Below are 27,356 nucleotides of genomic sequence, written 5' to 3' on the forward strand. Positions count from 1 at the left end.
GGGCTGAGGCCATAGACCCATAAACAGGGAAACCGGAACTGAAGCCGGGTTCTGCCAATCCCGCAGCTTCGCTCTTTTCCAACCTCAGTATTTGCTTACGAGGAAGTTTTCCGGCTCCCTGGTGCGCCCCCTACGCGGTCACACTTTCATTCCTTAAAGCAAAATCCTAACTGGATTGCTACCCAATAAGAATTGACTTGGTACAGCCTCTCCCTGGATTCGCTGGGGGACTCCGCTCACCTGTCCTCTAACTGTCAGGTTTATAATTAATCCGACGAAGTCTTGCAAAGTGAATTTCTCATCCGTTTCTAGCTCAACAAGAGATCAGCAGGATGCGTCATTACATCAGTGCCCTGAAATGTTACTTATTGTTTGATGAATATGTGGTCATCATTTATTAAATATCCACCTTGACATATCAAATAGGGCAGCAGCAGGTTACCTGATGAAGAAAAAAAAAAAGAAGCAGCAGCAGCAGCATTAAAGAACAAAGAATATGCCCAGAAGAAAAGACTGTTCTGTGAATTAGAAACTTGACGTGTTTCTGAAAAAATGCCTTCGTCTACCTTCCCTGGAAAAGGATACTGGGTTGGACAGTCAATAAACAAGTTCCATCACCTTTCTAATGGTAAGCAGAGGAGAAAGATTTTATGCTCAATTGCAGAAAAGCACCTATCAGATTTCACCTTTGATAATCACCCTCAGGGTCCCTAACTCACATTTTTATTTTAGAAAGCACAATTCATATTTAACTTTCTGCCCTGTGTCTCATGAATTCTTCTGATGCCTTAATATATTATTTCACTTAATTATAACAATAATTTTTGGAGCAGATATTCTTGCTTTGGGGCTTCCCTGGTGCCTCAGATGGTAAAGAATTCCCTTGCAATGCAGGAGACTTGGGTTTGATCCCTGGGTTGGGAAGATCCCCTGGAGAAGGGAATGGCTACCCACTCCAGTATTCTTACTTTATAAAAGTATCAGAAAGTACTTAAAACAAAACAAAAACCCTACCCAAGATCTGGACTCAAACCCACATCTTGCCCAAGGCAGCTTGACCAATGAAATGCTAATTAAGTAAACTCATATGTATACCTCAGAGAAGGCAATGGCACCCCACTCCAGTACTCTTGCCTGGAAAATCCATGGACGGAGGAGCCTGGTAGGCTGCAGTCCATGGGGTCGCTAAGAGTCGGGAATGACTGAGCGACTTCACTTTCACTTTTCACTTTCATGTATTGGAGAAGGAAATGGCAACCCACTCCAGTGTTCTTGCCTGGAGAATCCCAGGGACGGGGAAGCCCGGTGGGCTGCTGTCTCTGGGGTCACACAGAGTCGGACACGACTGAATCGACTTAGCAACACATGTATACCTATGGCTGATTCATGTTGACGTATGGCAGAAACCAATAAAATATTGTAAAGCAATTATCCTTCAATTCAAAATAAAAAAAAAATTTTTTTAAAAAGAAAATAAACTCACCTTCTTTGTTTTTAGAGAATTACAGCAATGATTATCTGCAACAAATTGTGAGGAAGGGCTGTGGGGTTTGCAGACTCATGGAACAGATTAGGATAGGAAACCAACGACTGGGAATTTACTCATAATGAAAAAAAACAGTCTAGATTAATTATTCTTGAACACATCTCAATTTTAATATACAATTCAAGAATGTGCAATGCATTCTATAAAGGAAAGGAGAAACCTGTAGATAAAATATTTTGATCAAAGAACAAAAACACAGGTGTGAGAAAGCAAGATTAGTCTAGGAGTCTCAGGCTTCTTCAACAAGATGGTAATTGATGCTGTGAATCCAGGAGATCTCTGCTGCTTCATGAGGGAAATGGGTATTTCCACCTCAAAATGGCCCCATCGGCACTCACGCTAACGATGTACTGATTTCCTGGACTTATCCGGATACGGGTGATGTTGCCACTGTGTCCCACCCCAACATGGGTCACTTCACCCTCATTGTAATCCCAGACCTTGACCAGATGGTCATTTCCACCTGAAACAGACAAACAGTTATATGGCATGGCTGCAACAGAACAGAGAGAAAACAGTCCTGATTTTTAAAAACGACCATTTTCAATACATTCCCCATGTGATGATTTAAAGGAAGAAAAACCTATCTTTATAAACACTCTTCCTTGACTGGGAAAAATCTAGAACTGTTGCAGTAAATTTGGGGGAAAAAAAGTAAAGAGGTGACATCACCCTTGATCCCACCACCCAGAGATAACAATCAGTAACTTCTTGGTTTAGTTCCTTTTGGTCTTTTCTCTGTAAGTTACACAGTTACACAGCTGAATATGCGATTGGGATTATACTGTGTCTACTTTTATATCCTCCTTTATGTAAATGTATTTGTGAAACTTTCATTGATTTAGAACATTAATTGGTTACTGTCCTGAAGACTCAAAGAGGCTGTAAAAAATAAGACTGATGCTGTTGCAATGGGCACATTGTGTAGCAAATGCCCCCTGGACATGCTGATTGAAAAGCCTGGCATCAAAGACTTCAGTAGGAAACATCACAGCAAGGCAGGCTGGATAGCCCAGTCTATGTAAAGGTCTATTTCTATCTTTTTTTTTTAATTGAAGTAGGGCTTCCCAGGTAGCGCTAGTTGTAAAGAACCTGCCTGCCAATGCAGGAGAACTGAGAGACAGGGTTCGATCCCTGGGTTGGGAAGATTCCCTGGAGGAGGGCATGGCAACCCACTTCAGTATTCTTGTCTGGAGAATCCTATGGACAGAGGAGCCTGGTGGGCTACGGTCCATGGGGTTGCAAAGAGTCAGACACGACTGAAGTGACTTAGCACATATCATTGCTGCCCATCACAAAGAAAAAGCAAACAGTGGAAGCTTAGCTTTTATTTGTGCCCCTCAGGCTCGTAGGCAAATGTGTCTTCTCACTGAAATGTGACTTCTGGATTTTTCTTTCCCAGCCACATAGGCTGCAGTGCACAGGCCTGAATCTAACCTCATTGCCCTTTAGACCCTTCTGGGGTCACTGCAGTTGCCCCCTGGCCAGGGAATTCCAGGTTTCCATTTAAATAAGCTAAGCTTGGCTTTCTTCTCTGATTCCAGGACTGACCTGTAACAAAATGCACCCCTTCCACTGTGATGTCCATGCCGTTGACAGCCCCGGACAAGGAACCGTCCAACTCTCTGATGACTGAGCCGTCGAACACTTCCCAGTAAGCAATCTGGAATTGGAGAACGAAGCATGGGGCAGGATTCAGCTCAGTGGAATCATCCAAGCACACGCCAACAAAAGAAGGTTCTACTTTATATAGCAGGCAGCAGAAATATACTCAGGGATGATGTATCGGCTGACATTATAAATAGGCTAAGGCAGGGGATGGAGAAATCATTTTAATATTTTTAGGAGTGGCTTTTAAATTTGCATTCTATTTAAAGAGATGTTGATATGCTGGTAAACTGGATTGAGACAGAGAGCGCTTTTTGGTTAGATGGAGCAGATTGAGCCTGGAGGAAGCTGTAAAGGGAAGAAGAAACTGGCCAGTGCACAATTCTGCGCTTAAAGGAGGAGAGCAAAGCTTTCTTTAGGCTTGGCAGGAGGGGAAATGAAATTTCTTTAGGGCCTTCAGCTTGGAGAATGAGCGGTTCTGCAAAATTCTGGAGACTGGGCCTTACAAAGTCAGCTCTCGCTGTGGCTGGCCCTCCTTCTTCCTCACCCCACACTTATCCCCACCTTCTCTTCAGACTCAAAGCAACAGAAGATTTTGCAGGGACGGGTTTAAACAGAAACTGATTATATTACCCCTGCCACCTTCCTGGGCCATGAAACTAGGTTAGGGGTGGATAGGAGACAGGAGCTCAAAGAGCGACGGTTTTTCTCTGAATATACTGCTTTTATACTTTTTTGAACTTTGAACCTTGTCAATGTACAACCTGTTCAAAAATAAAATTTCTTTCTAAACAAAAGTGCCCTTGACCGGAAATTGGGAGTGGGAACTTAGGTATGTATTACACCCGGAACTTTCTCTGTCTTTCGTGTTGATGGAAACTTGCTGTATTTCAGTCATGAACACCAGGAATCTATGTTCCTCTGAATTTAGCTAGAAATTGTGTATGCTATTTAAAATTTTTTTCTTTTCTTTTTTTATAATTTCTATTGATGCTGGATCGCTTTAACAATAAATTTCGGTTTTCAGACTAAAAGCATAAACAAGTGTAAAAGCATGCTGAGGGGACTTCCTTGGTAGTCAGTCCAGTGGTTAAGACTCTGTGCTTCCACTGCAGGGGGCACAGGTTCAATCCCTGCCTGGTTGGGGAACTAAGATCCCACATGCCACATAGTGAGAACAAAAAAAGCAGGGGGCCGGGGTGGGGGGGTATGCCAAAAATCTTTGTTTCTCAGGAATCACATCCATGTAAGTCCTTGGTGCTTGACTACTAGTTTCCTTGACCAAGGAAGTCAAAGTGATCTTCAGCTGGGCTTTCCTGAGGGTCCTCTGCCAGAAGTGGTCTTCCCTGAGATCAAAGCATGGCTACATCCCCCTGGCACTGAGGCCTCAGCTCAAGTGTCACCGCCTTAAGGAGGGCTCGCTGACCAGCCTCCCTAAAGCAGTTTCCTTCTCTCAGCCAGTATCCTATAACCGGATCTATGTATTTTTAGCTCTTTTGCCATCTTGTATCATCTTGGTCACTTATTACTCATTGCTCATTCATGGACTCTGTCACATGTGTACTGTTCAACTCCAGCCCCTCCCACCCAAAATTAATACAGAAAGTAAGTTGCCTCCATGACAGCAGGGACACTGTCATGCGCCTAGCGCTTAGTTTGACAGATTTGTGATTTATGGTTGGAATAGTCTGGTCAAAATTCAAATAAGAGGGAGATGGACTGTTTCAAGTCTCATAAGCTGAAACCTAGAATACAGCAGATATCACCCTAATCTAGAAATGATATGAATCGTATAGCAGAGCATTTATAATGACGTTGTGATTAGCTCCTTAATATCTATCCATCCTAGTTCCCAGAGGAAGCCCACTTAGACCACAAGTCAAGCGTGCATTAGGGGATAGGCAGGTGTGGGCCAATTTGGACAGATGCGACACAAAGAAACTAACAACCTAGAGACTGGAAAGGATGCAGCTCTCCACGCCTTCCCAGAACACTCTGTCTGGTTGGTTCAGGCAGCCGTCCTTGGGTTTTTATGACAAAGCTGTTGAATCCTGCCCCCAGATCACAGATGCAAGGCCTTGTACCAAGGCCATGGAAGTACAGCCCAGAACCAAGGACACCTCTGAAGTTGAGCCCCTTTGTAAGCATTGCCAAAAGCCCCTGATTATCACTAACAAGCTTCTTGACTCCCAATTAGACAAAGACGCCCACTTCAGTAAACACCCTAAAGCGCCTCAACCAACCACCTGACGCTAGCTTTCCCCCAGGAATTTTCTTTGTCTTGAGGCTATAGAAATTGGCTGTTAACTCATGAAAACTGTCGACTCTCCTGGGCCTGTTGTGGGGCTGGCCCGCTGCGCTCACAGTGCCCGCTGTATCTGTGCTTTGTTCTTAGTAAACTCACTCCCTTCTGAAATGCTCCGTGTCTGGAAATTCTTTTCCATCCCATGCTAGGACTGCCTCAATGAAAGAAAGGGTCTTCAGGCTGTAGTTCCCACTCACCTGGGAAGCTTAAACAGGAAAAATCCCCACTTCTGGATTCAAATTTATGGGCGTGGGGGTGGGGAGGGCAAGTCCCTTTAGAACTTTGCCCATGCTATTTTTATACTTTTCACTCCATTATCTCAGACTGCAGCTGGCAAAACAATAAATAGGCAACCTCCTCTTCAATTATCTCAAAGGCATCTCAAAGACTAAATTAGGGGGATCCAAACCCAATACCTGGATTGGCAGGGAATCAGGCCAAGATCTGACGGATCTGATGTGGCTGGCAGGATGGGAGACACCCTACCAGCTTCCTTGCCCCTCTCTCCTGAAGCCTCTTGCTCACTCTGAGGAGGAAATGTTCCCCCCAAAAGAAGGGCCGATTTCCACCCAAGGACATGGACCCCCCCCAGCTAAAGAGGTTTTTAACATATTGATGAAGTAGGGTGATGAGGGCTTCCTAGGTGGCACAGTGGGTAAAGAATCCGCCTGCAATGCAGGAGACACGGGTTTGATCCCTGGCTCAGGAAGATGCCCTGGAGGAGGAAACAGCCACCCACTCCAGTATGCTTGCCTGGAGAATCCCATGGACAGAGGAGCCTGGCAGGCTACAGTCCATGGGGTCACAAAAAGTTGGACACGACTGAGCACTCACTTATAGCATGAAGTGTTGAGAGATGAGCTCCATTGTCATTCAATTTGAATTTAATCACATGACAACTGCTTTGGACATGGCACTTCCATTCTAGCCCTAAAAATTTCCTCATAATCAAAACCAGTACTTACTAAGTGCCTGCTCTGTGCCAGCCCTCACCCTCAGCTTTTAGCATTGTGGCTCAGCTGGTAAAGAATCTGCCTGTAATGCAGGATCATTAAACCTGTAATGGGTTTGATCCCTGGGTTGGGAAGATCCCCTCGAGAAGGAAAAGGCTACCCACTCCATATTCTGGCCTGGAGAATTCCATGGACTGTATAGTCCATGGGGTCACAAAGAGTCAGACACGACTGAGCAACTTTCACTTTCACACTATATGAAAACAAGCTTGATTAAAGTCAAGCATGACTGTAATCCATGAGGTCAGTGGTGTCGTCACATCCATTTTGCAGACAATGAAGCAAAGGCACCCAAGAAAATGACACAGCATTTCCAAAGTGACGCAGAGGATCACCAGCACTCCCATCCTCTGGCGTGGCTTGGCTCCAGAGCCTGCACCCATGGCCACGAGGCACCATGGCTCTTCTCATGAACCAGAAAGGTCCCAACCCTTACCTTTCTGTCTGTGCCACTGGTGATGATCTGGAACTCCTCCGGGTGGTAACAGACACACTGGAATAAGGTGTTAGCCAGGATCATCTGATTCCTCCTAAGACGCCTGAAAAACAGATCCGAAAGCTGTGAAATCACTATTCTCTTCTAGAGAAATCTTATTTACCAGTAGAGCCTGGCTTGTGACATGGCCACCCAGCCATCTGGTCTATGGAAGGAGAATCAATATTTACACATTTCTTGGGCAGTTGTATTATTGTTATTTAGTCATTCAGTTCAGTTCAGTTCAGTCGCTCAGTCATATCCGACTCTTTGTGACCCCATGAATCGCAGCACGCCAGGCCTCCCTGTCTATCACCAACTCCGGGAGTTCACTCAGACTCACATCCATCGAGTCGGTGATGCCATCCAGCCATCTCATCCTCTGTCATCCCCTTCTCCTCCTGCCCCCAATCCCTCCCAGCATCAGAGACTTTTCCAATGAGTCAACTCTTTGAATGAGGTGGCCAAAGTACTGGAGTTTCAGCTTTAGCATCATTCCTTCCAAAGAACACCCAGGGCTGATCTCCTTCAGAATGGACTGGTTGGATCTCCTTGCAGTCCAAGGGACTCTCAAGAGTCTTCTCCAACACCACAGTTCAAAACCATCAATTCTTCGGTGCTCAGCCTTCTTCACAGTCCAACTCTCACATCCATACATGACCACTGGAAAAACCATAGCCTTGACTAGACAGACCTTTGTTGGCAAAGTAACGTCTCTGCTTTTCAATATGCTGTCTAGGTTGGTCATAACTTTCCTTCCAAGGAGTAAGCGTCTTTTAATTTCATGGCTGCAGTCACCATCTGCAGTGATTTTGGAGCCCAAAAAATAAAGTCTGACACTGTTTCCACTGTTTACCCATCTATTTCCCACGAAGTGATGTCATTAAGTCATGTCAAACTCCTTGCAACCCCATGGACCATAGTCCACCAGGCTCCTCTGTTCATGGGATTCTCCAGGCAAGAATACTGAAGTGGGTTGCCATTTCCTTCGGGAGATCTTCCTGACCCAGGGATCGAACCAGTGTTTCCTGCTTGGAAGGCGGATCCTTTACACTGAGCCAGGGAGTTGCATTAGTGTAAGTTAAACCATGTTTTGCTTTGTGTATCTAGAGAGCTACTTCCCTATCCATCAAGAAACTTCTAAGGTCCAGCTCTTTCTGGAAGCTCTGCCCTTTCCACCAGTATCTGTGAACCCTCAACAGTCATGGAGATGAATGGCTTCTGAGATGCACCCCTTTCCTGTTGCCCAGAGGCAGGTTTCTGCCCTTTGTTTGAGTTTTCCCTCGAGTTCAATAGCTGGGACTGCATTCTGCATCAGTGGTCCTCCCCATCACTGGTACCTACACCAGGTCCCAGATGATGCAGGTGCCGTCTGTGCTGGCTGTGACGCACTCCTCATTACTCTTCTTCACCCGGATGCAGGACACGGAGGACTTGTGCTCCTTCAGTGCCTCCTCCAGCTTCTGGGTCTGGTGGCCTATGTGCCACACCCTCACCTGGAAGCCACAAAGCACAGGCTCTCAGTTCCAACTTGGGACTTTCTGATGAAAAACAGATCCCAAGAGTGTTCTCACCTCCTGGGCCTGATTTGTTTTTCTAATTCCCTGTTCTCATCTTGGTTGAGTGGGGTGGGGATATCAAGTTGCAGGGCGGGAATATTCTTTCATGGAGCCAGGAAGACGCCTACCAGGAGCCTACATCCATTTTTACTTTTAGGGCTGAGAAATTTACCAGGCCCCCACTGCTAAAACCAGTAAAGCAAGGGCTGCTGCTGAACCGAGTGAAATAATAATGTCTGCTCGTTTCTGCTGAGCACTGCTATCAAATTTCTGGTGCCATCAGGGAATCTCTTGGGTACCCAGGGCCATATTTAAACTTTCACATAAGCTGCTCAGTTTCAATTATTTAAAATCGGTGGTTCTCAACCCCATCAAAGTCAATACCCACTTTCAATAACAAATATTGTCTGACACCCCTCTGTCAACTTGAAATGAAATGCAGAGGTGATACAACTACCTACACACAAAATTTCATAACTGATGCCCTAACTGTAATAAAAAAAGGGTGAGTAAAAAGGAAAGTTATTTGGTTATAACAGTGGGTCCTGTAATGGATAAACATGCTGTCACAGCTAGACCAGAAAACATTATCATGTAGTCAGATGCTCACAGTCAGATGCTTCCTATAATGAATGTGTTGGACTTAGGAAAAACAAGGAAAGTAGAAATCATTTTGTGTAAGTGATACAAGACAATGAAAGAGCCATAGTCTAGTTGAACATGAAATGGAAAACTAGGGTCTTCACAACTCAGGTAGTGGCCATTTACCAATGCAAATGGAAGTAAAATACTCAAGTGTATCTTAGCAACCATTGCATTCAGACCAGTACACACCTGTGGACCAGCAGCCCTGGCCTCCCATACCTAAAAAGACCTTAAAGACTATGTCTCTTGGAAGGAAAGGTCTTTAGTAGCCAATGGAAATGGGAGGGGGGACTGTGAAAAGATTGCTAACCTGGGTAAGGGGCAACCAATTTGTAATGTGTAAGTTCCTCCAGTAGCCCTCCTCAGCCACGCGGGTGCATATGTGTGTGCTCAGTCATGTCTGACTCTGCCACCCCATGGACTACAGCCCACTGGGCTCCTCTGTCCATGGGATTCTCTAGGCAAGAATACTAGAGTGGCTTGCCATTCCCTTCTCCAGGGGATCTTCCCAACCCAGGACTCGAACCCATGTCTCCTGCATTGGCAGGCAGATTCTTTACCACTGAGCCACCTGGGAAGCCCTCCTCAGCAAGGCAGATGCCCCCAAAGGCTGAGGGAGCAAGCAAGGATGCTGCGGGTGTTAGCAACAGCTAGGCTGCAGGAATGACGGAAGGGAATGGAGCTGCAAGGGTCCAGAGAGGAGGGAGATGGCTCAGGGCTGGGCGGGTCTGTGGAGCATCTGCAAGGTCTTGTCTAGAAGATGTGCTCTGACCATGAAAGGCACACCAGGCTCTGAAGACAGTGCAAAATAAAGGGTGTAAAGTATCTCATTAATATCAGAATTGCTATCTTCACGTCACACTTTACTTTTACAGGACACTGAATCACAGAGAGGTTAAAGCACACAGCCCAGGTCACACAGCTTGGAAGTGGTGGGAGTGAAATTTGAGAAAATTGAGTGTGACTCCAGAACTAAAACACTCAGACACTAACTGGTTTGGTCTGATCTCTGCCAGAGGCTATATGAAGATGCTGTCTCTTTCTTCTCCTTAGGTCATTCCTATGATAGCATGGAGAAAGGAAAGGAAAATGTAATGTCCTATGTTGAGAGAAGGAAGGCTTTGGGATGGAAAAAAAACCTGGGGAGTAGAAGGAAGGGAGATACTGAGATGTATGAAAAGACATTTTAGGCTCCTTGAAATGATGCAAGAAAATGATTGAGTGTAATAATTTTAAAATGATGGTCAAAGTGTATGGGTAGATTAAAGAATTGAGTCCAAAAATGGCATTTCCTTTAAAAGACAAGATAAAGACAATTTAGAAATGGCAACCCACTCCAGTACTCTTGTCTGGAAAATCCCATGGACCGAGGAGCCTGGTAGGCTACAACCCATGGGGTCGCAAAGAGTCGGACACGACTGAGCAACTTCACTATGGTTTTTGAAGGGGAAAAAAAGGTATTCCAAACCTCTGGCAAAACACCAACTTGGTCCCTAGCTCGATTCTATATAGAATGCTTTCATGTCCTTATCCTAAATGTCCTTTCTGGGAACAAATATATTGATATGTGTATTTATACTATTAGAACTTTAATGTATGATGGACTTCAGAGTTTCATCAAAACCTTAATTTGGTCTTGCCTGACTCCTAGTACAGATGAAAAAAATCAAATTAGTGGCCTGTTATGGGGCAGTTGAAAGATTGAAGGCAGAAGGAGAAGAGGGCAACAGAGGATGATATGGTTGGATAGCATCACTGATTCAATGGACATGAACTTGGGCAAACTCCAGGAGATGGTGAGGGACAGGAAAGCCTAGCGTGCTGCAGTCCATGGGGTCACGAAGAATCAGACACGATTTTCTGACTGAAGAACTATAACAAATGGGGCATTTGCTCTGAATATGTGACTATTTTTAAAAGATTCAGCCCTGGAGAACAGTACCTCCCCTTCTCCTCCGCCGCTGATGACCCTTTTACAGTCGCTGGTGGTGGCGATGGCAGTCACGCCAATCCTGTGTGCATTGTTAATAACGTACATCAGTCGGCCTGTCTCCGGGGCAAAGGCTCGGATTCTACCATCGTCCCACGCTGGCATGAAAGGGAAAGAGAAGGCAGGCAGGATGAGCATACTCTAAATCCTAAGTGAGAGACAGGATGTGAGGGGACAGCGGTGGTGATAGAGGGAAGAGGCCAGTCCCCCACCCACTGCCAGGAATCACAGCCCCCTTTTCCCTGATTCCCCAAACTGGTCACACCTCCCAAAGGAAATGAACGGCTTGCCTTAGCTAAGCCTGCCTCCTGGTGTACCCCAACCCAGGAGACATTAGTTGGGGAGGCCATCCCCCACCTCTCCCATGAGCTGTAAAACTTGCACAGTCAACTAGATGGTTGATATTGCAACTGGGATGTCAACCAGGGATCAGAAGTCAGCTTCCAGAAGAGTTCTGTTTAAAAGCATGTCAGCCCTGCGGACTTCCCTGGCCGTCTAGTGGTTAAGGCTTTGCCTCCCAGTGCAGGGGGTGCAGGTTCAATCCCTCATTGTGGAGCTAACATCAAGATCCCACATGCCTCCCAGCCAAAAACCAAAACATAAAACAGAAGCAATATTGTAACAAATTCAATAAAGACTTTAAAAATGGCCCACATCAAAAAAAAAAAAAAAAGTCTTAAAAAGGAAAAAAACCTTTGAGTACTAGAAATGGCATAGTCTTACAAATTAAAGAATTTCCTGGCTTCTGTGTTGAGAGCACATCGTGGAAGAAAGGTGACAGGTGAGGGCAGAAGCAAGGAGTCCTGGTAGGAAGCTACCAGAATAATCTAGGAGAGAGATGGTGGTAGTGACTGAGATGAGGGTGGAGATGATAAGATGCATGAAATCTTGGATATACTCTGAAGAAGGAGCCATTGGAGCAGGAGAAATGGGGTTTTGGTATAAGACAAAAAGAGAAGTGATGATGATACCAAGATTTTTGACCCCAGGATTTGTTAGCTCTAAGTGTAATGCAAACCAAGAGCTCCTGGGGACCACTATGTGGAGAAAACATGCCCCAAGGTAGAAGCAGCACAAGGAGACAAAGCCAAGAAGAGAGGGCAGTGAGATGGTTCCTGATATCATCATTTTATATTATTATAACGATTGTTTTGGCTGCATCCAGGCACATGCAATCTTAGTTCCCTGACCAGGGATCGAACCGGTGTCTTCTGCAGTAGAAATATGTAGTCCTAACAGCTGGGCTTCCAGAGAATTCCCCTGATATCACCATTTTAATACCTGCCGCTAAACTCCGGGAGTTGGTGATGGACAGGGAGGCCTGGCGTGCTGCAATTCATGGGGTTGCAGAGTCGGACACGACTGAGCGACTGAACTGAGCTGAAAGACTCACTTGACTTTTCATTGATGTGAACCAGTAATTCACTTTTGACCGTGGGGGAAATTTATACATGGACTGAACATAGATGATATTAAGAAATTATTATTTTATAGGCAAATATCTTCAGAGATGCATACTGAAGTCTTCAGAAATAGAATATCATGGTGTCTATAATTCATGTTAAAATATTTTGGCACGATATAATCAACTGAATTAAAAATAAATTCCCTTGGAGCTATAACTTAAAGTCAGGTTTTTAATCTCTTGAGCAACAAAAAAGGGTTCTCACACAAGAATCCTGGACTCGCTAAGGCCTCAAATCCACCCTGTGAGGTGAAAACTGAATTTTCCTGGCCAGAGAGAAAGCAACATGCTATATGAAGCAATGTGGGGGAAGAGAAATTGCTGTTTGGTAATTCCTAGCTCAGAAAGAATCCTAGCTGGAAGGGAATTCCAAAAACAGGCTAGATGAAAAGCAAGTGGACCGTGGGAGGCCACGCCAGTTCATCCTCACACGGAGCCTAGTAGGAAAAGACTAGCAAGAACCAAAGCCACAGCCGGAACCGGAAGTCAAACCTGGTACTCCGACCTTACCGGAAATGATGCTCTTGCCGTCCCGCATGAAATCGATGCCATGGCAGGTCATATTGGGCACGGTGATCCGCAGCAGCTCCCTGTTGGTCAGCGTGTGCCACACTCGGATGTCCTTCTTGGCGCAGGTGGCGAAGAGCTCAGCGGTGCCGCTGCAGAGAAGCCACCAGGGGAGTGAGACATGCAGCTGCACAAGACGCACAGTGTTTCTCAGATGCAGGTTTGACGCTAAAACGGGCTTCTTGAGGATGTAGGGAAGGATGCTTTTTGAAAGTGTTAATTGCACAGTTGTGTCCGACTCTTTGCAACCCCATGGACTGTAGCCTGCCAGGTTAATCTGCCTATGGGATTATCCAGGCAAGAATACTGGAGTGGGTTGCCATTTCCTTCTCCACAGGATCTTCCCAATCCAGGGATCGAACCCGGGTCTCCCACATTGCAGGCAGATTCTTTACCATCTGAGCCACCAGGGAAGTCACCAGGATGCTTTTAGATGCCTATTGTCTCAGGCTTAATGGCCTTACAGATTCCTTGTGCAGAATGGCATTTGATGGGGAGTTCCTTGGTGGCCCAGTTACTAGGACTGGGAGCTTTCACTGCTGGGGGCCCAGGTTCAGTCCCTGGCTGGGGAACTAAGATCCCACAAGGCGCACTGCTTGGCCACAATTAGTAAATAAAATACCATATTTTGGAGCAGTGAAATCGTCACACAAACCTTCTCACAAATAACAATTATAAAACCCAGATAAAATGAACACAATAACAAGGCTGCCAAATCCCGAAGACACTGAAAATATTTTAAAATAGAAATCAAGAAGAGCTTGCTCTTGTGAAAGTGTAACTGGGGGACTTTCCTGGTGGTTCAGTGGCTAAGACTCCATACTCCAAATGCAGGGGGCCTGGGTTCAGTCCTTGGTCAGGGAACTAGATCCCACATGTCGCAACTAAAAAAAAAGAAAAATCCTGAACGCAGCAACAAAGATCAACTAAGACCTGGCACAGCCAAAAAAACAAATAAATACCTTTTTTGTAAGTGCAACTAGAAAGGGTTAAGAATCATTACTGTGCGATTTTCTAACCAGAGATGCCCCAAACTCCCTAGGTATGGTGACCACAGAAAAAAAGTAGCAGAAAAATCACAGCCTCACTGACTAAAGGTGCCAGCCATCAGAGTAAGGGGCTGGAAAATTCATCTGGAATTTAAAGGGAAAACCCTGGCAGCAAGAGAATCATAAGAGGAAGACCTAAATTCTGATTATTAAAAACTGCCCCAATTCCTGTGTGCCAGTTGAATTCTACACATGGGGGGTGCAGGAAACCTCGAGAGGAAAAAAAAAAAAAAACAGGAGGCAGAGACCAGAGAGGACACTACTTTTCTTTTTCAAATTCTATTTTTTTCTTTCTTTTTAAAAAAATTTTAAGATTCTCTTTTTGAGGTCAGCACTATATGGATGAATCTGAGAGCTTTTTTAACTGACTACATTAACCAACTGTGCTTAGTTTGGGTGGCTGAAAGCTGAACCTTAGAGACTTAAAGTGACTGCTAGGATGTTTCTTTAGGGGGATATAAAATGTTCTAAAATTGATTATGATAATGGTTGTAAAACTCTGTAAATATACCCCTAAGAAAGCCATTGAATTGTATAGAGGGTGAATTTTATGATATGTAAATTATATTTCAATAGAGCTATTAAAAAAAAAAGAAAGGGGTACGAAACCTGATTAAAGACTGCATAGAAATTGAAAAGACATTTAAAAACTTACCCTTACAGAAGACACCAGGACCAAGTATTTTACAGATTGATTCTACCAAGCTCCTTAGAAAAAGACAGGAAAAGTGACACAGAAAGGAAATGACCAATTTTCAAACAAGAATTCGCCTGATGGGAGGCACCAGCCATTTTCACTTTTAGAAATAGGAGGGACCTAATCACAAAGGCTCAGGAAACCAAAACTACATTTGGTGACCTCAAGGACCAAGTTTTCAAAGAGCCTTGCTGCCTATACAACAATGATATTGAGTTTTATAAATTCAAATGAATTACTAAAGAAGTTCAGAGCAAAAACTGTGACCAACTTTATGGGACAAATCTCGCCAAAGACAAATAGATTTCATAATCAAATAATGACAGACTCTGATGGCAGCTCTGTTTGACATTAAAACTGCTCATGGTTATATGTTTCACTGTCTTGTGAGAGATTTACCAATATATATAGCAACTAGGTTCAGAGGAATTCTTAATCTTATGGCCACTGCCATCAGGCAAGCCAAATCTGGAAGACACAAGAGGTGCAAACAAACGACCTGAAAGATGTTTGAAAAAAGGCATTACTAAGTTGTGCTCCAGACAGCAGTGGAAAACAGCAAAGTTTTTCCAGTCTGTTCACCCTTTCCATGATGAATTTACTAGAAAAGCCAACATTCCAAAGAGGCCCAAATTTGAATTATAAAATGAATGTAGCTGCTTGGTAAAAGCCAAAGAAAATCTATTAACATAATTCACTACAATAGAAAAATTCATGGAGAAAAAAATAATAATTTATTATTGTTAGGTAGTTAGAGTAGCAAAAAGGAGTCCAAAAGGGTGGTGGCTAAAAGACAAAGAAAGGGAAAAGACCTTGAAAATAGAACAAAAGAAAATCCATGGACTGGAGTGAGAACTTCAGATGAAACAAACACACCCCCTTCTTGGCTAGCGCAATTGCATAGGGCAGGCTCAGCAGGGAGGAGACAAATGAATAAATGGAGGAAGCCAAGGATTGAGGCCTCTCCTTTGGGGTCGGCCCACCCTCACGCTTTGAAGATGTACTATCCTTTGCTTGCTGAATAAAACTCTGAGTTGTAACCAAGCTGTAACACTGGTCTGCTGTTCAAATCTTTGCTGTGGTGAGACACACCACACATAAACATAATGTAAATTACATTATGATTTATCATAATTGATTATGTTAGTAGGTGAAAAATGTGTTAATAAAATTAAATTTCCTTGCACATGGCATCAAATCTCTACATTCTTATCACTTTTTTACTCTTCTACTTACAATGGGAAGACAATGTCCTCAACAGATTCAAAGTGACAAGTTGTGATGAGAGTCTCTTTGAAATTAGTGAAATTGACACGATAAATGTGTGATTCTTCTGTTCCTACAAAGAACTGGTGTCCTTCCCCTCGAAGTGTGATAGAGGTGATTCCACCTTGTAACTGGATTTTCCTTTAAGGAGAAGCAAAAGGTGAAGAAGATTTACTCAATTGATGAGCATTTATTAACTGTCTGAAGCATTATAGAGGATACATATTAGGTATAAGAACCTGAGTCCTGCCTTCAAGGAGATCACACGGTTGGAAAGGCAGGAGTTAGAATATCAAGTGCCCATGGTCAGCAAAGGGGGAGGCCCACATGGTTTATGATAATCAAGGAAGTTTACAGTGAGATGTCCCTCTAAATGGGTGGTGGAACACAAGTAGGATTTAGATACAGGGAACATTCCAGGCAAATAAATGGGTAAAAATGACCATGGCCAAAAAACACTTCATTCACTCCATGTCTAACAAGTGGAATCTTTTCATTGGCAAAAACCACCATCTACTGTGTTTCCAGCTACTCATTTTAATAGCAAGATGAGATTTGTTTTAAACCAAATATCACTTTGTCCACATCATTTAGTTGCCGACTAAGCAAACCTCTCTCTAGAGGGTGTCTCCTCATCCAAACCCTGTGGGGTAACTTACTTGATAGGTTTGTAGCTGGGGCTTTTACAGAAGACCAGCAATCCATCTCCAGAGCCTACCAACAAACCCCCCATCTTCAGGCAACAAATAGCTGACACTCCCTAGAGGGAGAGAGAACATTAAGGGAAAAAAAGCTAAATGGTTTCATCATTAGGAATCTATGCATCTCTATTTTTGCTTTGCAAATAAGATCAACTGTCCCATTTTTCTCAATTCCACATGTATCTATTAATACACGATTTTTGTTTTTCTGACTTAACTTTACTCTGTATGACACACATACACTATTGATACTATGTATAAAATAGACAACTTATGAGAACCTACAGTATAGAGCTCAGGGAACTCAGTGCTCTGTGCTGACCCAAATAGGAAGGAAATCCAAAAGAGAGGGCATATATGTATATGTATGTGTGCATGTATGCTCAGTGACTCTTTGTGGCCTCGTAGACTGCAACTTGCCAGATTCCTCTGTCCATGGAATTTTCCGGGCAAGAAATACTGGAGTGAGTTGCCATTTCCTCCTCCAGAGGAATCTTCCTGACCCACTGATTGAACCCATCTCTCCTACTTGGCAGGCAGATTTTTTACCACTGAGCAACCAGGGAAGCCCCCTTGCTCTACATATTGTAAGTTAATTATATTGGTTTGTCCATAAAGTTCATTTGGGGTTTTCTGTGAGATGTATGGAAAACCCAAATGAACTTTTTGGCCAACTGAATACTTCAATAAAAAACAAAAATCTAAATTAAAAAAAAAAGTTGGCTCTATGGTTAGAAAGATGAAGAATTACTTGATATTCAAACCAACTGTCTTGATATTCAAACAAATACCTCCAATCCCTTTGCCCTGAAAGAATGATATCTTTCCACTTGTGTAACGGGCATCTTGGAAACATTGCTTTATATTATGTAATTTACCTTTACACCTGAATTAAGCACTAAAGCATCCATGGGAGAAACTTAAGTGCCACAGGTTTGAAGAACACTGAGACAGTCAGCATCTTTTCTGGAGAAGCACTGACATTCCAAGTACTCAGCAAAAATATCCAGGTCAGAATTTTCACCCATGGAGCCTTTCAGAGTCAGAATTGGCAGGACTCTCAACCTTGCCCTCCTTCAGCCTGATCTGATTTGGTTTCATCTGTTGAATATATTGGAATCCCTCTCCTAAAAATCATTTGAAAAACACTGATTTGGCCTGTGCCTATGACTGCTGCCGCTAAGTCGCTTCAGTCGTGTCCGACTCTGTGCGACCCCAGAGACGGCAGCCCACCAGGCTCCCCCGTCCCTGGGATTCTCCAGGCAAGAACACTGGAGTAGGTCACCATTTCCTTCTCCAACGCATGAAAGTAAAAAAATAAAATGAAGTCGCTCAGTCGTGTCCTACTCCTAGCGACCCCATGGACTGCAGCCCACCAGGCCCCTCCGTCTATGGGATTTTCCAGGCAAGAGTACTGGAGTGGGTTGCCATTGCCTTCTCCTAGACTCTGCTTATTGCTAGACTCTACTCTACCTATACTGCAGCTTTCTCCCATTCTTAAAAGCTGAATAATAAGTGGTTATGTGACTTAGAAAACTCTAACACCTTCCCAGGAACACGGTGCAATATTTCAAAGCTTCTTGGGACCATCAGCTAAGTGGAAAATTATCTAAGCTTGAACCATCTGTTCCATTATCAGACATGAGATAGATAGGTGCAGAACCTGAAAGAAGCTTTGAAATCCAAAGTTTAGTAGAAACAGCCCTGTAACTTTCTGGGGGCACTGGAAATAACAGCACTTATTCTGTCCAATTACCCTTTGATGGTAGGCTTTTTATTTTGGTTTGGAGATCAAAGTCTCTTATTGGACTTTTAACCTGAATTGTTAGGAATTCTGCAAATATAAACAATGAACAATTTCTACATCTTGCTCATGACTTAAAATGTCAGCTGAGGCTACAGTTTAAGATCTAGTTATTAGATTAGAAAAAAATGACAGATAGTCTTGTAAATCAAAGAGCACATGTCACTTACACATGGCAACTGGACTGCCCAAATGCTGGAATGGATGTGATTACAAATCACAAAGCCACAGGCCTTGAGCTTTGAAGATGCAAAAAAAAAAAAAAAAAAGTGTGATTCTGACCCCTAATTGAGGACACCTGGGATATCCTGAATATACACCAGTGATGAGGGTTTGATCAAACTAGTCAATGAACATTGCAAATTGCAGTGTGGCCTTGGGTGCACCATAGACGTGTTGTTTCTCCCCACAACCCTTGATGGAAGTCTGTGCTAACAGTGGCAGGAGGAAATCACTAGAAAACAGCAGGGCAAGCAGACTTTGATGGTCTCTACTCACCAGACTGAACTTGTCCTTTGCAGGCCCTGTGTCTGCCAGCAGCTTTGTCCTGGGGTTCATTTTTAAAATATCTCCAGTGGTGGTGCCAAGGTAGAAAAAGCTATCGTCATTAGCCATCTGGGGATGAGAGAGACAAGGAAACCTGAAGACCTGGTTTGCCCAGTTGATGCCCAGGAGCCCCTGATCAGGGAGGGGATGAGTTTTCTCTGAACCCTATGAAGACCTCCAAAAGTCCTTGAGGTGACTTCTGTCTCCTCAGACTTGAAGATGGGTAAGAACACCTTCAAGGGGAGCAGAATCAGGGCCAAATTCAGAACTGTATGAAACATCAGACTCCAATCAGCGTAAATTTCACTGAAATGGACTTGTGTCTGCTATTAGCATGCACTCCCTGAGGCATCTCCGAAGGGCTCCTAGGGTGAAGGTGTGCTCCTCCAGAGAGAATATGTATTTGCTTTATTTCCTATTTCCCAAAGTCTACATTCATAAAACGAGTGGAGAATGGGGTTATATGCATGAATATCTGAATCCACATTAAAGACACATGAATAATCCCTCTTTGTGGAGGACACTGCATTTCAACAAGGAGTTTCATTGTTAGAAACTTTATTTCTTGTGCAGAAATAACATGAGTGGCAACAGGAGGTGCTGTGGGCCTTGAGCACCTCCTGGCTACCCTGCTTCCCACCAGATGAGGCAGATTCCTGGGGTCTGATGGCAGTTCAGGTCCACTGAAACAGATTCCCCCAGAGCTGTGTCTAGGCAGCCTCTCCAGCTTCCCACGGGAGCTCCTGAAGTGAGACTCCCTCACCTGTGCCTCCCCAGGCAGTGCCCTCCATGTCCAGGGCTCCCCTCCCCACCCCCAGCCCAAAGAACATGTACTTACACACATGCACACATACACACACACACATACCCCTGTCTTGCTCAGTACTGTTAACAAGGACTTGTACTAATATTTACATAAGATAACAGAGTAATTCTTACTGAGATGCTCATGACTATTCTTTTCATCTGTCCTGTTTGGCACTCAGTTGGCCAGATCTTTCTGTTTGGGAGATCCAGTTCCCATACTCGAATTGTCCCGCTAGAGAAAAGAAACAATCAACTGGAGACCCATTTAATAAATCCTTCATCTCTTCTCTGTTTTCTGCAGTCTTTTGAAGGAGAAGCTGAAAGGAAGAGAACTAGGTATTTTTGAGGATTTGTTATGGCCTGGTGGTCTCCCCAAGATACAGTCGTCATTTGGATGCCGAAGTACTAGCATCTGCAGGCTTTCTCATTTGATTTGGTATAATGAATTCCTGAAGTTGGAATTGTCACAGAGAATCCAGTATAGATGGGTACCAAACCAGAAATCTTATTGAAGAGCAGTAACTTTTTCTTTCTGGGTTAAGAGGATCCCCTGGAGAAGGAAATGGCAACCCACTCCAGTATCCTTGCGTGGGAAATCTCATGGACAGAGGAGCCTAGTGGGCTACAGTCCATGGTATTGCAAAGAGTTGGACATGACTAAGTTACTGAGTGTGCACACACTCCCTGAGTGTGAGCACAGATTGTGGGCAGTGTGTTATCAGTAACAGGCAGACCAGAGGCAGAAATGGATTTAGCCAATCAGCAGAACTTTTTCAGTAGGAAGCACAGAATGATTAAATAACTGTATTTAAAAGGACTTCCAGCCAAAATAATTTTTACGTGCGTGCTAAAAACTCGCTCCTGCATTGGCAGGTAGGTTCTCTACCGATAGCATCAGCTGGGATTTTTCGTGTGAAAATTATGATGGAATCTCTTTTTTCAGGATGAAAACCACGTTCCCCATAATTGGAATGACCGTGTTTTCTTTGTAAGCGAATAGGGTGATTTACATGTTCTAGAAACCTTGACAGCAGACACGTACTTTCCAGCAGTGACAAACATCTCGTCGCGGCACTTGGAGAAGATGACTGTGGTGGCGTTCCCAACATTGAGGCCGGCTGCGGGGCTGCCACAGATGGCCTCTCTCTTGGCTATGCTCCAGACTACCACACTGCTCAGACGAAAGGACAAAGAGAATCAGGGGGAAACGGGCTTTCAAAATAAGAAATGGCTCTTTTAGCCGTTCTAGAAGGAAAGAAATACAAGAGGTTACTCACAAAGAAATGAAAGAATTATATTGACCATCCCCCCAACCCCCAGACAGCTAAGTCTCTTACTAAAATAAAGAGATTTTTGAGACAGGCAGGGCATAAAAGTTTACCACTCATTTATCGCTTGTAAAAAATTCCCTTGGGGAAATACTCCAGCAAAAAAAAAAAAAAATTGTTAATTAGAAGCAATAAAAGAGAATGACATAGGGATGTTTTCAAACTTCACCATGCCATGTAGCTGATTCAGCTGGAGGACTTGCCAAAGCAGGAAGTGCTAGGACCTGCCCCCAGACGTTCTGATTCAGTAGGTCTGGGTGGAGTCTGAGAATCTGCTTTGCTAAAAAGTCTCTGGTGTGCTTTGGTCTGGGGACCACACTAAGAGCAGTTCTGTTGTAGCTCAGGGCTTCCCAGGTGGCTCAGTGGTAAAGAGCAGCAAATGCAGGAAACACAGAAGATGTAGGTTTGATACCTGAGTCGGGAAGATTCCCTGGAGTAGGAAGTGGCAACCCACTCCAGTATTCTTGTCTGGGAAATCCATGGACAGAGGAGTCTGGCAGGCCCCAGTCCTTGGGGCCACAAAAGAGTTAGACATGACTGAACACACACACAAACATGTTGTAGCTTACCTTTGCATCTTTCTGGGTGTAATCATACAATTTAGTCCTAAATTGATAGTGCTTGGTTAATGATATCAAGAATGCAGGGGAGAGGGTATTACGTTAAACCCTGGAATCACTGCAGAGATGTGGATGGACCTAAAGATTGTCATATGGAGTGAAGTGAGTCAGAAAGAGAAAAATATTGTATAATATTGCTTATATTTGGAACCTAGAAAAATGGTAGAGACGAACTTATTTGCTAAGCAAAGCAGAAATCGAGTCGCAGATGTAGAGAATGAACTTCCGGTTACAAAGCAGAGGTGGGATGGACTGGGAGACTGACGTTGAATATATACACTGTTGTTGTTCAGTCTCTTAGTCGTGTCCGATTCTTTGCAACCCCATGGGGTGTAGCTTGCCAGGCTCCTCTGTGCTCCACCATCTCCCAGAGTTTGCTCAAATTCATGTCCATTGAGTCAGTCATGCTACCTAACGATCTCATCCTCTGCTGCTCCCTTCTACTTTGCCTTCAGTCTTTCCCAGCATCAGTCTTTCCACGTACCCTGTGCTGTGCTAGCCTGCCAGGCTTCTCTGTCCATGGGGACTCTGCAGGCAAGAATACTGGAGTGGGTTGCCATGCCCTCCTCCAGGGATCCCACACTGCAGGCAGATTCTTTACTATCTGTGTCACCAGGGAAGCCCATGAATACTGAAGCCGGTAGCCTATCCCTTCTCCAGGGGATCTTCCCGACCCAAGAATCAAACCAGGGCATATATACACTGCTGCTAAGTCGCTTCAGTCGTGTCCGACTCTGTGCGACCCCACAGACGACAGCCCACCAGGCTCCGCCGTCCCTGGGATTCTCCAGGCAAGAACACTGGAGTGGGTTGCCTTTTCCTTCTCCAATGCATGAAAGTGAAAAGTGAAAGTGAAGTCGCTCACTTGTGTCCGACTCTTAGCGACCCCATGGACTGTAGCCTACCAGGCTCCTCCATCCATGGGATTTTCCAGGCAAGAGTACTGGAGTGGGGTGCCATTGCCTTCTCCACTGCTATGTATGAAATAGATAACTAATGAGAACCTACTGTATTGCACAGGGACCTCTACTCAATGATCTTGTGGTGACCTAAATGGGAAGGAAATCCAAAAAAGAATGGGTATATGTCTCCATTTAACTGACTCACTTTGCTACACAGAAGGAACTAACACAGCAGGAATGGGGAGTGACTGCTAATGAGCACTGGTTTCTTTTTGAGGTTGAAAATGGTCTAAAATTGATTGTGGCAAAGCTTGCACAACACGACATGTAAACAATGTCTTGGGGAAGTATTTTGGCAAAAATGATTCCTCAGGAGATTTCAATGTGTACCCAAGATTGAGAACAACTACCGTAAGTTAAGAATAGTAATAGACTGCTGGACGCATTTCTGTTGAGGAAAAAAACAGTCAAATGGGGATGGGCCAGGGACATGTGACTACTTTGCTATATACTGAGAACTATCAATATATAACTACACATGAATATAAATTTCCATTGTAATTAAGCTTTGCAGCTCAAACAAGAAAATATCTGTAAAAGTGCACCGAAGTGTTAAGTCCTACACAAGCCTTGGGTGTTCCTTTAGCACTTACACAGGGATATGCACTGCATTGATTGTTCTTCCTAATATAATGCTTTGAAATACTTTTCCCCCAATTTCGTTTGTATGTATTCTCTCCCTACTAACCTTGACCGTGAGATCCTTGAGGTCAAAGATCATGCCTTAGGGAAGTTAAAAATGCCACCTCTGAAGTCACACTTCAGGGTTTGTCCCCCAGCTCTGCTACTTAGCAGCTGGTGACTCAAGTTCATCTGTCATATAGCCCCAAGAGCTCCACCTCGTGGAGTTGCCATGAGGCTTAAATGAGATAATGCAGTTAAGATGCTTGGCACACATCTGACCTGTAGTAAGTGCTCAAAAAACAAAACAAAACAAAACAAAACAGCTATGGTTGATGATGAAGATGATGATGACAAGGATGATGTCATCTTTTCCAGCAATGATTCTCGATTTAGCTGCAAATTAGGATCATATGGGAAATCTTTAGAACTCCTAAAACTGAGGCCAATTAATCAAAGTCTCTGAAGGTGGAGCCAACCACCAGTAATCTTCTAAAGCTCCCAGTTGATTTCAGTGCACTGCCAGGCTTGAGAATCAGCGTCTTATGGTATTTTCCTCACGGGTTTTTTAATTTTTTTCTTTTGATTCTTAGCATTTCAGAATATTTAATTTTCACTATTTTTCTTTGCAGTCTTTTCATACAGATGAAGTTTCATGTAAGTAGAATTCTTTATTCTGTGCTTTTTCTTAATATAGGGCATATAAATTTCCCAACCAATTGGGGAACTCTCTATAAGCACTTTAAGTCTTTAAAAATCTATAAATATTTTAAATTATCAATGGCCACTAAAAGTTAACATGTATTTTTTTAAATGACATTTCCCCCAGTTTTTGCTTGGTTCTACATATATATGCAGGTACTTTACTTTCATAGTTACATTATTTTCTTTGTTATTTGTTTCTGTCTTTTCAGCTTAATTCGAACTCTTTCACCAAAAATTTATAATTTCCCAAATTCATATGAGCTTCATAAGCTTTTCACATCACACATGCTCAAATACAGACAGGCAAACAGAGAATGTTAGAAAGGGGACAGTTGTTAACACGTCTAGAAATATGCCTAGTAGAAAAGAAATAAGTGTGCTTAGTTCATTACCTTCCATCGTCTGGGCCTCCTAGTGATACCAAGTACGTATCATTTGGTGAAAAGGCCAGAGCTTCAATTTTGCCCTTGTGAAGTGACAGCCGAGCCATCAGCTCCCTTTTCTTATAATCCCACAAAATGATATCTGCCTGGGGGCAAGAATACACTGTCAGACCATAGACAGGCTTTGAAAGGACCAGAGGAGAGAGCTACCTCTCTGTGTGAAAAAATAATCATTCATCACTTTTCTAGAAATTAGAGCACGTCTTCCGAACATGACAGCAACAAAACAGAAACAGGTGTAAGTGGGGACTTTTGTTTCTAGGTATTACCAGTCACAAGCTGCTGCACGGGGTATAAAGCCACCAGGTGCCTTTACTTTCAGCTTCACAGAGCGAAAATGAGTTCCAGGAGAGGCCAACGGAAGAGGAGGCAGGGTGTACACAGGACAGTGCAGAGCTACTCTGAAGTGAGGCAGTTTTTCTTGGGAGGCGCCTCTGAATTAATACACGGTGGGTGGTGTTTTAATGTATTCACCTTAAAGCCCATGAATGTGACTTGTCCAGACGCAATGTAAAGTCCACTCTTGGAGATGGCCACACAGGAGACGTTGTTGCCATGACCGTGTAGGAAATTCTGTTCCTGAGTATTTATTGCCTGGATGAGGATGGTGCAACCCAGAGGGTAGACCAGATGCTCCTGGTCAGGATGGCATTTTAGACCAGTGGGGACATGTCCTGAAAGAGAGGTTGAAAATAATAAAAGTCGAGGGCAGAAGTGGCTAATTGTTTTTATTTAGACTGAGCATAAGGCTTTTAAAATAAGCCTTAGTTCAACTAAAATAAGTGTGTGTGTTTGGGGGTCGGGCAGTATTAGGTAATTTTACTCTACTGACAAGGCTGGTATAGAGTATATTCACTGCTAACGAAAGATTTTCAGGGCATCTGAGGTAGAAAAAAGTCTGGTTATAATATATACAGCATGAGTCCACTTTTATTAAAAAATTATGTCAATGTACATTTGAAAGGATCATACCAAAGTTTAACAGAGATATCTTTGGGACAAGTAATAATGGTTGATTTTTCCTTAGATTTCACTGTATTTTTCCACTTTTCTAAGCTCTTGTTCTTAAGTATGACTATGGATTTACCCCCTGTATTACTCTATATTCTCAGTGCATAGTATACTATTTACATGTGTGCGTGTGTGCTCAGTCGTGTCCGACTCTGCGACCTCATGGACTGTAGGCCTGCCAGGCTCCTCTGTCAGTGGGATTATCCAGGCAAGAATACTGGAGTGGGTTGCAATTTCTTCCTCCAGGGGATCTTCCTGACCCAGGATGGGACCCACATCTGGTGTCTCCTGCATTGACAGGCGTGTTCTTTACCACTGAGCCACCTGGGAAGCCCACCATACTACTTGGCATTCAGTAATTTTAGATAAATGCATATTTGACTGTATGAAAGAATATAAATTGTCACAAAACCAAGAAGGCAAAAACAATTCAATTTTATTGAATTTTAAAAGGCCAAGATAATTGGAGACACTGAGATATAACTGACAATACTCTCTGAGCGCTACAAAACAGTATTGAACAGTACTGAATTCAGTAGCAGGGCTCTCTACTGGTCACCAGTGTGATCCTTTGCCCACATAGCAGGTCACTCACTTCCTTTACCAATGATCTGGTGACCAGCTCTAAAGATGGCCAGTACTAGGATGTACTAAGTGCTCAATTTCTATCAGAGACCATTAACATAAAACAAAGAGAAGGCTCAAGAGCCAAGTCCTAGAATGTGCTAAAGCTTTAGTTATTGATTGTTCTGTGTCTACATTACTACACTTTTAAAGCTTTCAGGCATCACAATGCATTTTCTTTAAAAGTTTGCTTTTTCTAAAATGCAATCCATTGCTTGTTTGCATCCTTCTCAAAACCCAAACAGCATTTCCCCTCTTCATGTTCCAAACAGGAGGTGGTCATAAGTCAGATTCGAGTGGAACAACCAGGCCCCTCTGACCAAAGCACCTCTCCAGTCCAGCTCCCCGTGGTGTCCATCATGGTCTGAAATCCTCACCTTCCTTCTGGTTAGAAGACAAATCATCCCCTAAAGTGGTTGCTCAAAACACAAGTTCCCCACTCCCTCCAGCCCCTTCTCATTAGTACATCAGCTGGGATTTTAGAGGTTACTTGGTCCCAGGGACCTACACGTATTCTGTAATCCAATACTGAGGGGCAGACAGTTTTGCTGGCTGTGTGGGGCTTAGAGCCAGGGGAGAGCTGGCTAGTGGGAGAAGGGTTTCAGATCACACTTTTTTATCCTTATGGCCTAGTAAGGGGGCATTTGGTTCCTTTCAGATGTTGGCAAAACCCATCCCGAATCTTTAAGGTCCGGAGCGAGGACATGACTCTAAGATCTTTGGGGAGGAGAGGCTGTTTGGGTCCCCAGTGCTTGACTCATGCCAGTGTCCCAAGCTGCCTTCCAGGTGCCGCCTGGTGTCTCACTCTCCCTGGTTGCACCACATTGTCCCTGGGGTCCCTAAACCACCTAGCCCAGACACGTTCGAGGTCTCACCATTGAATCCGATCACGGCCTCAAGCTCCAGCTCCACTGCCTCAGCCACCTCATCCTTGGGCGAAGTTTGGGTCTCCATCATCTGGAGACTCCGCTCACTTTCCTCTCAGCCTACAGAGGTGCA

General features: G+C 43.8%; 1 protein-coding gene across 1 annotated transcript; it reads right to left on the minus strand.

Moving 5' to 3' along the window:
- Window positions 1-1,633: 1,633 nt before the first annotated feature.
- On the minus strand, window positions 1,634-27,356 carry CFAP52 (cilia and flagella associated protein 52). The gene is made up of 14 exons (XM_010843017.1): window positions 27,233-27,356; window positions 25,197-25,396; window positions 24,672-24,808; window positions 21,086-21,214; window positions 20,176-20,275; window positions 19,189-19,305; window positions 16,845-16,945; window positions 16,156-16,326; window positions 13,117-13,265; window positions 11,094-11,239; window positions 8,292-8,443; window positions 6,909-7,011; window positions 3,098-3,209; window positions 1,634-2,009 (listed from the first exon to the last, which is right to left on the minus strand). Exons 1-14 carry the CDS (start codon window positions 27,312-27,314, stop codon window positions 1,834-1,836), a joined length of 1,875 nt encoding a protein of 624 aa, XP_010841319.1. The 5' UTR covers window positions 27,315-27,356; the 3' UTR covers window positions 1,634-1,833.

This window comes from Bison bison, unplaced genomic scaffold, assembly GCF_000754665.1.
Source record: "Bison bison bison isolate TAMUID 2011002044 unplaced genomic scaffold, Bison_UMD1.0 scf7180017864180, whole genome shotgun sequence".
In the NCBI taxonomy this organism is placed as follows: Eukaryota; Metazoa; Chordata; class Mammalia; order Artiodactyla; family Bovidae; genus Bison; species Bison bison.

What these genes read in the sequence shown, in the direction of transcription:
- CFAP52 (XM_010843017.1), bottom strand. Translation starts at nt 27,314, where the DNA reads ATGATGGAGACCCAAACTTCGCCCAAGGATGAGGTGGCTGAGGCAGTG. An exon ending in ATGTTTGTCACTGCTGGAAA is followed by an intron (nt 20,276 to 21,085) that starts GTACGTGTCTGC and finishes TCTTTTCTCTAG; the next exon opens with CGGGACAATTCGAGTATGGG. An exon ending in GAATAGTCATGAGCATCTCA is followed by an intron (nt 19,306 to 20,175) that starts GTAAGAATTACT and finishes TCTCATCCCCAG; the next exon opens with ATGGCTAATGACGATAGCTT.